The sequence below is a fragment of the Nomascus leucogenys genome, chromosome 22a (assembly GCF_006542625.1).
Source record: "Nomascus leucogenys isolate Asia chromosome 22a, Asia_NLE_v1, whole genome shotgun sequence".
NCBI lineage: Eukaryota > Metazoa > Chordata > Mammalia > Primates > Hylobatidae > Nomascus > Nomascus leucogenys.
In genome coordinates, this window is record NC_044402.1 from 32,020,367 (window position 1) to 32,029,782 (window position 9,416).

At 47.2% G+C, this 9,416-nt stretch overlaps 1 protein-coding gene across 2 annotated transcripts; it reads right to left on the reverse strand.

Moving 5' to 3' along the window:
• Nucleotides 1-471: 471 nt before the first annotated feature.
• On the reverse strand, nucleotides 472-7,742 carry LOC100600674 (acyl-coenzyme A thioesterase 1). 2 transcript variants are annotated; one of them, XM_003260727.4, is made up of 3 exons: nucleotides 6,260-7,742; nucleotides 2,560-2,762; nucleotides 472-1,219 (listed from the first exon to the last, which is right to left on the reverse strand). In XM_003260727.4, exons 1-3 carry the CDS (start codon nucleotides 6,840-6,842, stop codon nucleotides 614-616), a joined length of 1,392 nt encoding a protein of 463 aa, XP_003260775.4. In that variant the 5' UTR covers nucleotides 6,843-7,742; the 3' UTR covers nucleotides 472-613. The 2 variants fall into 2 exon arrangements, with proteins under 2 accessions (XP_003260775.4, XP_030659678.1); XM_030803818.1 differs by having other exon boundaries at nucleotides 6,747-6,798.
• Nucleotides 7,743-9,416: the final 1,674 nt, after the last annotated feature.

Consider the following 9,416-nt stretch of genomic DNA (forward strand, 5'->3'; position numbering starts at 1 on the left):
TGCCCAGGTTGGAGGGTAGTAGCGTGATCGCTTCTCACTGCTCTGCCTCCCGGGTTCAAGCAATTCTCCTGCCTCAGCCTCCCAAGTAGCTGGGACTACAGGTGCCCACCACCACGCCTGGCTAATTTTTTTTATTTTTAGTAGAGACGGGGTTTCACCACATTGGCCAGGCTGGTCTCAAACTCCTGACCTCAAGTGATCCGCCCACCACAGCCTCCCAAAGTGCTAGGATTGCAGGTGTGAGCCACCATGCCTGGCTTACTTATACTCATTCAGCAAATAATTATTGAACTCCATTTATGTACCAGACACTGTTAATTGATGTTACTCACTTTTCCTTTCAGAACTAAAGCCTCATCAGTTGTGTGTTGAGATAGGAAGGAGACTTTTTCCACTTCTTGTGTTTTCTACAGTTATTCCCTTCCCAAACTGATAAAGTGTACAGTTTATGAAAATCTTAAAAACTCATTCTTACTGGTAAATTCATTTTAATAATGAGGGGGAGAAACTTTAGTTATTAAATACAAAAGAATGAATACACATATACACACTAAATGTGGCAGACGTTCCCAGGAGAGATTCGCAACAGAGAGGCCACATGATCAAATAAAAATTACAGTTTTGCTGGGATTGTCCCCTCTTGGCCACCCAAGTGTTTGTGGAAGAAAGTCTGGAGTTGTTTCCAAGCATCCACCTGAGCCATGGCATGAGCCCTGGGCTCCCCTCCCCAGATAATAGGACTGCCCACCAAGGCATGCAGGGAAGCCCGGCACAGGGGGAAGTAAGGAGGCTCAATATAGTGCCCTGTCTCTGGGTAACAGATGATCTGGGGCTTTCTCCTCCCATGGGCCTGCAAGCGTTTACAGGCCTCATTAGCATAGAACTCACTCTTCCAGTTGTGGTCATCCTGACCTACCAGGAACAGGAAGGTGCTCTCTGCCCTTTCCACAGGAATGAAGCTCTTCTGGTCAGGTCCTTCCAAAGGGCTGTTAAGGACATCCACAATGTCTGCATAGCCATCTTTGGTCATCTTGATGCGATTTCTGTTGACGCCCACAGGGGGCAGGGTCTCACCCTTGTAGTGTAAGGTTCCCCCAACATTGGCCACAGAGCCGTTGATGACCACAGCAGCCGTGATGCCCTTCAGGAAAGAGGCCATGGAAAGGCAGAGCTCACCCCCTTTGGAAATTCCAAGCAGCCCAACTCCTGGACCTTTTACCTGAGAAAGGGACAAAGGAAAAAGAAGAAGAATGACTCCACAAACAGTGGAATACAGTGAGTAGTGTCCACCCCGGAGGTTAGCTGAACCTGAGGTCTGAATCTGGGTTCTACCATTTATCCAGATTTGCAACTTTGGGAATTTACCTCCCCACTATCTCTTCCTTTCCACAATTTCTCCATCATCACTCTTGGTGATAACCATGTGGATGATCTGTCAACTACTCTGGTCTCTCAGTTCCTTAATCTCATATCTCCCATGATCTTTTTCTCTCTCCCACCTGAGCCACCCATTCCCAATGTCATAACTAAACTGAGTCATCATCAAGTACATCATCTCATGGCCGGGTGCGGTGGCTCATGCCTGTAATCCCAACACTTTGCGAGGCTGAGGCAGGTGGATCATTTGAGGTCAGGAGTTTGAGATCAGTCTGGCCAACATGGTGAAACATCATCTCTACTAAAAATACAAAAATTAGCCGGGCAGTAGTGGCATGAGCCTGTAGTCCCAACTACGTGGGAGGCTGAGGCAGGAGAATCAATTGAACCTGGGAGGTGGAGGTTGCAGTGAGCCAAGATCATGCCATTGCTCTCCAGCCTGGCTGACATAGCAAGACACTGTCTCAAAAAATCAAAAACAAACAAAAAAAAACAAAAAATATTCTGGAATTTAAAATTGCATAATAACAACTACAAATATCTTTACTAGCAGGAAATATAGTAATATAGAATTGTATAGAAACTGTCTGTAAGAGGGCAGGTGTGGTGGCTCACATGCCTGTAATTCCAGCACTCTGGGAGGCAAGGTGGGCAGATCACTTGAGGTCAGGAGTTTGAGACCAGCCTGGCCAACATGGCAAAACCCCGTCTCTACAAAAAAAAAAAAAAAAAAAAATACAAAAATTAGGCTGGGCATAGTGGCTCATGCCTGTAATCCAGCACTTTGGGAGGCCAAGGTAGGTGGATCATTTGAGGTCAGGAGTTCAAGACCAGTTTGACCAATATTATGAAACCCTGTCTCTACTAAAAATACAAAAATTAGCCAGGCATGTTGGCAGGAGCATGTAATCCCAGTTGCTCGGGAGGCGGAGGCACAAGAATCACTTGAACTTGGGAGGTGGAGGTTGCAGTGAGCCAAGATCGCACCACTGGACTCCAGCCTGGCAACAGAGTGAGACTCCATCTCAAAAAAAGAAACTGTCTATAAGAAGTGACTAAAAAAGGTAGTGTGTGTTGGGGTAGGGAATGGTTGTCATGAATGAGTCAACTTCTGTGAAAACCCAGACCATTTAAGAAGAGACCTGATATATCATAGCCCATAAATCTGAGAGGAGAACTAACCTCAGGACGACTGAGCAAGTAGTTCACGGCTTCTTCAAAGTACTCCAGATGGAGCGTCTCCATGGTCTTGGGGAGGTCTTCATAGTTATAATAAGCCAGAGCCATCACAGCAAAACCCTTCCCAGCCAGCAAACTAGCCCGATACTCCAGCAGGCCACCTCCAGTTCCGAACATGTCCACAATCCCAGGAAAGGGCCCAGGTTCTTGGGAAGAAACAAAACAAAATGCAAAACTAAGCTATTCCTGAAACAGTTGGATGGTTTCTTATCAAGTTAAACATACACTTACCACACATGTGACCCAGCAATCCCACTCCTAGGTATCTACCCACGAGAAATGAAAACCTGTGTTCGTCCAGAAACTTGTAGGCAAGTGTTTATAGTGACTTTACTCATTGTAGCCAAAGACTGGAAACAACCCAAATGTCCTTTGGTGAATGAATCCATTTAATGGTGCACCACCAAGAAACAGAAAGACTGCCACATAGAAGAGCACAAATTCCTCTCCAGTGCACTCAACAGAATGCACTTATTCAATGGAGACAGACTCAAAAGGCTACTCATTCTGAATGACTCCACTTACTATTTTTACCATTTACATTAAAAGTTTTATTTCACACACAAAAAAGAATAACGCAGGCTGGGTGCGGTGGCTGACGCCTATAATCCCGGCACTTTGGGAGGCTGAGACGGGTGGATCACCTAAGATCAGGAGTTCGAGACCAGCCTGGCCAACATGGTGAAAACCCATCTCTACTAGAAATATAAAAGTTAGCCAGGTGTGGTGGCGGGCACCTGTAATCCCAGCTACTCGGGAGGCTGAGGGAGGTGAATCGCTTGAACCTAGGAGGCAGAGGTTGCAGTGAGCCAAGATTGTGCCACTGCAATCCAGCCTGGGCAGAAGAGTGAGACGCTGTCTCAAAAAAAAAAAAAATGCAAACACCTTATAGGCAACACTTTAAGAAATAGTTCAGTGCTGATACCCTCAAACCATAAAAGTCCCACAGACCCCTGTGCCCTTTCCTCCCTTTCCAGTATCCTGGACTTTGTGTATCACTCTTGGTTTCCTTTATAGTATTACCACTTAGATTATGTACCTTAAACAATATTTTATTTTGCCTATTTTTTGAATTGCATCTAAATGGAATGATACTGAATGTGTTATTCTAGGGTTTGACTGTTTCACTCAACAGTGGTTTGGAGATTCATCCATGTTGATTCTGTTTTCTTTCTTTTGTGTATCTTGATAGATGTTGATTCTTGTAGCTGTAGTTCAATCACTTTGACTGCTGGAAATACACCTCAATTTATTCATCTGTTCTATTGTTGATGGACATTTGGACTGTTTCCAGTTGCTCTTTTTTAAATTTAATCCAGACTTCTCATCTGCAATGGCTTTCCTCTTATCAGGAATATGCTGCAGATGTACAAGTAGAACAACATATTTAACTTTATAAGTTAAGACAAATTGTTGCCCAGAGCAGATGAATATGTTGACTTCTAGCAGTGAGTTTCATTTCCTCCACATACTGCATACAGCAATTGATAATGCTGGCTTCTAAAAGTGGGCCACTTCTGAGGGTGTGAAATGTACTCTGCTGTTTTATTTTGCATTTCTTTGATTATTAATAAGGATAAGCATCATTTCATTTTTACACTGGCTGATTGCTCTTTATGTAATATAAAAGTATCCAGTAACCTCAAATTTCCATTTGACAGCAAGAGGCTTTCCTATTGTAAATGCTAATCTATATAAACCTTAACATACTGTGGGAGTTGAAAGAAAAGTTGCAAAAATGAGAAACTTTTAAAGAACATTTGTGGGCCCCATAGCCCTAGGATCCCAAGAAACCCCAGTGCCCCAGCAGTGATGAGCACAGCCCATGCCTGTGCTGATGGACAGGGACCGCGTGCTGGCAGCTTCCAGACGGCCTCCTGCGGGGCTTCAGCCGCCGCTTCTCAGGGAGCTGCATGTGACACTGCAGCAGCACCACAGCTTCCTGGCCTGGAAGCAGTACTGCACCCTGCTGCCGGACCTGGTGGATAAACTGGCCCATGGGTGTGAAGCCCTAGGCTTTTCCCTAGTCTTGGAGCCCAACCCCGGAGGGCCTTGCAAGAGATGAAGCACATGCAAAACACCAAGGTCTTCATACTGCACCAGCCCCTGCCAAAGTATGACCACTGTGTGGGTGAGAAGCACTGCTGGGTAGAGCAGCACCTGGAGCCCCAGCTTGTGGGGAGAATTATGCTGACAATGGACAAGACCGTGGTCTTTGGGGACTTGCTCACTGATGACAAGGATACCATTCGAGGCCAAGAGGAGAGGCCACAATCAGTACCTGGTTCTGCCCTGCACAAGGAGGTGGCTGCTCTCCTGGAGTGACAACAGGAGGGAGATCATAGACAGCCAGCAGGGAGCTAGGCAGCAGGAACGAACAGGCCCTGCAGGGGGCAGCAGCTGCAGCTGGAGCAATGGTGGGTGGGCAGGCACCATAACCTCTATGCTGTCACAGGCCCAGCCACCTGGCACCTCCTGGCTGCCATGGAAATACAGTGAGAAAACCAGTAGGAATTCTTTTAAAAAAAAAAGTGGCTTCCTGGTCAATACATAAATAACATTAAAAAATTGAAACTACCTTTTTTTTTTTTTTAAGATAGTGTCACTCTTGTCCCCCAGGCTGGAGTGCAATGTTGTGATCTCAGCTCACTGCAACCTCTGCCTCCCGGGTTCCAGCGGTTCTCCTGCCTCAACCCTCTGAGTTGCTGGGACTACAGGCGTGCACCACCACGCCTGGCTATTTTTTGTATTTTTAGTAGAGACAGGGTTTCACCATGTTGGCCAGGCTGGTATCGAACTCCTGACCTCAGGTGATCCGCCTTCCTTGGCCTCCCAAAGTGCTAGGATTACAGGCATTAGCCACCATGCCCGTCCTGTTTTGTTTGTTTTTAATATTATAAATGTCTTTTCCCCTTTCCTTACAATGTCTTTTTTTTTTTTTTTGAGATGAAGTCTGCCTCTGTCACTCAGGCTGGAGTGCAGTGGCGCGATCTCGGCTCACTGCAAACTCCGCCTCCCGGGTTCACGCCATTCTCCTGCCTCAGCCTCCCGAGTAGCTGGGACTACATGCGCCCGCTACCACGCCCAGCTAATGTTTTGTATTTTTAGTAGAGATGGAGTTTCACCGTGTTAGCCAGGATGGCCTCAATCTTCTGATCTCGTGATCCGCCCGTCTCGGCCTCCCAAAGTGCTGGGATTACAGGTGTGAGCCACTGCCCCTGGCCCTTACAATGTCTTTTAACTGAGCACTAGGTTTGAGGGACCGCTCAGTTTTGGAGCGGTAGGGACACTTCCCCAACCAGCTTTCCATTCCATTCCTGTTTCCTTACACTAACCTCTGTAAGGTTGGAAGCTACATACCTTCTTCGTGTGAAAAGCGCAGGGACGGGAAAAAAAAAAAGTTAAACTCCCTTCAAAACGACGGGCGCGGTGGCTCACCCTGTAATCCCAGCTCTTAGGGAGGCAGAGGCGGGAGGATAGATTGAGACCAGGAGTTCGAAACCTGCCTGGGCAATATAGCCCGGGGGCGGGGGTGGAGACACACATACAAGCGAAAAGCGCGGGGCGGGGGAGACACACACGCAAAGTGAAAAGCGAAGGAATAGAGATGGGCAGACGGTAACAATTAGCGGAAGTGACTCACCTGGCGGCAGGAAGAGCGTGCCTCGCACCCGGCCCGCGCGCACCCGCTCGCGCCGCACCCCTGGTGGCAGGAAGTAGCGCTCGTGCTGCGCCTGGCACAGCAGCCGCCCGGGGTTGGGGTCGTGGCCATCCAGCACCTCCAGCTCCACGGCCAAGGGCGTTCGCACGTCGCGCTTCACCAGCCGCACCAAGGGTTTCTCCGGCTCCAAGGCCCAGAGCAGCCCCATGGGCTCAAGCCCCGCGAAGCTGCCCCCCAGCGCGGGCGCGCGCTCCAGGTCCAGCTCGCCGTGGGCGTCGGCGCGGTAGCGCGCGTGAGCCTGGAAAAGCGCGCCCTTCTCGTCGCGCAGGGACGCGCGCAGCGTGACCGGCTGCTCCGGGGTTAGGCCGCATACTGCGATTCGCACCGGTTCGTCCCAGCAGCAGCGGCCCGCGGGCTCCAGGATCAGCGTCGCCGCCATCCGAGCAGGAACCCTAATGATCTGGCCAACCTGCCTCAGCTGTGGAGACCCCAGGAACTGCGCCGAACACTTCAGGCTCCATTGGTACAGCCGGGACGCTCGAAGGACAGCAGGAAATGAGGCCATTTTGAATTCAGACCCGAGAACTACTGAACACAGGTGGGGAGAAAGGAGTTTATTAGAGATCCTCTAGGGCTGCAGTCACAGGCTAAGCGCCCACTAGGGCAGAGCAGTGGGCTAATCAGAGCTGGGAAGGCCAGAGTCCAGCCGATCAGCCAGTCCAAATATAGACACACTGGAACTTGCTTAAAGTCTCCTGTGTTAAAATCTCCACTTTATGTTGGAAAGCAACTTCCTAGTTTTGCTTTTCAGAGCTTGCTGGCCCGCGGAATGGGCTGGACCAGGGCTGGTTCTTAACCAGGCAGCTAGCAGTCTCCAGGTGCCAAACTCCTAATGGCGAAGAGGAATGCAGGACTGGAGTTGGTTTTGATCACTTTGTTGAATAATTCACACTCATGACTAATCATAGGGCTTTTCATTCAAAATCGACACCATGGTGTTTTGCTTGTGTGTTCTCTGTACATGCCTATCCTCCACATCAATCCCACATCAAAGGGTGCTGGCTTCTTACTAGCTGTGTGACCTCTGAGCTACATTCCTTGCAAGTGTAAAAATAGCCAAATAAGGTAAACCCACAAAACCTGTATTTGCTTCTGCTCCTAATAAGGCTGTCCTCAAGGTAAGCCTTTTTATCTCGTTCCAAATCTCTAATGTCCCATGTCATTAATCATACAATTGCTTGTTAGTTCTAGTTACCTTTGTATAGGTTGTGGCACACATCAAGTATATTCTGTGCGTAGAAGTCTCAGGAACTAAAGAAGGCAAATAATTGTGTCTGGAATTGGTTCCTTCCGGTGGGTTCTTGGTCTCGCTGACTTCAAGAACCCTCCCCAGTGACTGTTACAGTTCTTAATACAGTTCTGAAAGGTGGTGTGCCTGGAGTTTGTTCCTTCTGATGTTCAGATGTGTCCGGAGTTTGTTCCTTCTGGTGGGTTCGTGGTCTTGCTGACTTCAGGAGTAAAGCTGCAGACCTTCAAGGTGAGTGTTACAGCTCATAAAGGTGGCACGTCCAGAGTTGTTTGTTCCTCCTGGTGGGTTTGTCGTCTCGCTGGCTTCAGGAGTGAAGCTGTAGACCTTTACCGTGTTATAGCTGTTAAAGGCAGTGCAGACCCAAAGAGTAAGCAATAGCAAGGCTTATTGTCAAGAGCAAGAGAACAAAGCTTCCACAGCCTGTTAAGGAAACCCGACGAGGTTGCGGCTACTGTCTGGGGTGGCCAGCTTTTATTCCCTTATTTGGCCCCGCTCACGTCCTGCTGATTGGTCCATTTTACAGAGTGCTGATTGGTCCGTTTTACAGAGTGCTGATTGGTTCATTTTTACCCAGTGCTGATTGGTGCTTTTACAAACCTTTAGCTAGACACAGAGTGCTGATTGCTGCATTTACAATCTGCATTTAGTTAATTAATTAAATTAACTAAATTAATTAAATTAATTAAATCTGCCTTTAGCTAGACAGAAAAATTCTCCAAGTCCCCACCCGACCCAGTAGCCCGGCCGTCTTCACCTCTCAATAGTAGCTAATAGTTAATACTTACAAGAACCCTATTAGTAAATTAAGGCCCAGAGAATTTAACTGATTTTCTGAAGATCACACAGCTAGAAAGTAGAAGTTGGGCAAGGTGGCTCACGCCTGTAATCCCAGTTTACTTGGAGGCTGAGGTGGCAGGGTTGCTTAAGGCCAGGAGTTTGAGACCAACCTGGAAAACATAGCAAGACCCTGTCTCTAAAAAGAAAAAGGGACAGGCGTGGTGGCTCACACCTGTAATCCCAGCACTTTGGGAGGCGGAGGCTGGCAGATCACAAGGTCAGGAGATTGACACCATCCTGGCTAACATGGCGAAACCCCATCTCTACTAAAAAAAAAATACAAGAAATTAGCCAGGCGTGGTGGCAGGCACCTGTAGTCCCAGCGACTCCAGAGACTGAGGCAGGAGAATGGCGTGAAGCCGGGAGGCAGAGCTTGCAGTGAGCTGAGATGGCACCACTGCACTCCAGCCTGGGCGACAGAGCAAGACTCCGTTTCAAAAAAAGAAAAAAAAAAAGAAAGAAAGAAAAAGGAAAAGAGAGAGGGTTCATACCTTTGAAATCTGATTCTCAAGCCTAGGCTCTGAACAACTATGCTTTAACTGTCTCTCACAGGATGTTGAAGAAGATTTGGAAAAGAAACTCGTATACTGGTGGATGTATAAACTGGTATGACCTTTTCATGGCAATCTATGCAAAAATATTTAAAAGATCCCTTCTCTTTGACTCAGTGTTCCACGTCTGCGAATTTCTTTTAAGTAAACCTTCATGAATGTGTGTAAATATTTGGCTACAAGGATGTTTATCATATCATTTTAATAGAGAAAAAAATAGAAATGTTAGCAATATGAATTTAGTTTAACCAGTTTAATTGTGATGTCATAAATGAAATCAGTGTAGCCATTTAAAGTTATATAGCAGAAGAATATATGATGAGCATTTTTCCATGAAACTGATGAAAAAAGCGGGTTAGAGAACAGTATAAATATACTTTTTACCAAGATATTAACATATTTTTTAAAAAGACTAGTCAAACACTACCCCAGTAGCTGAATG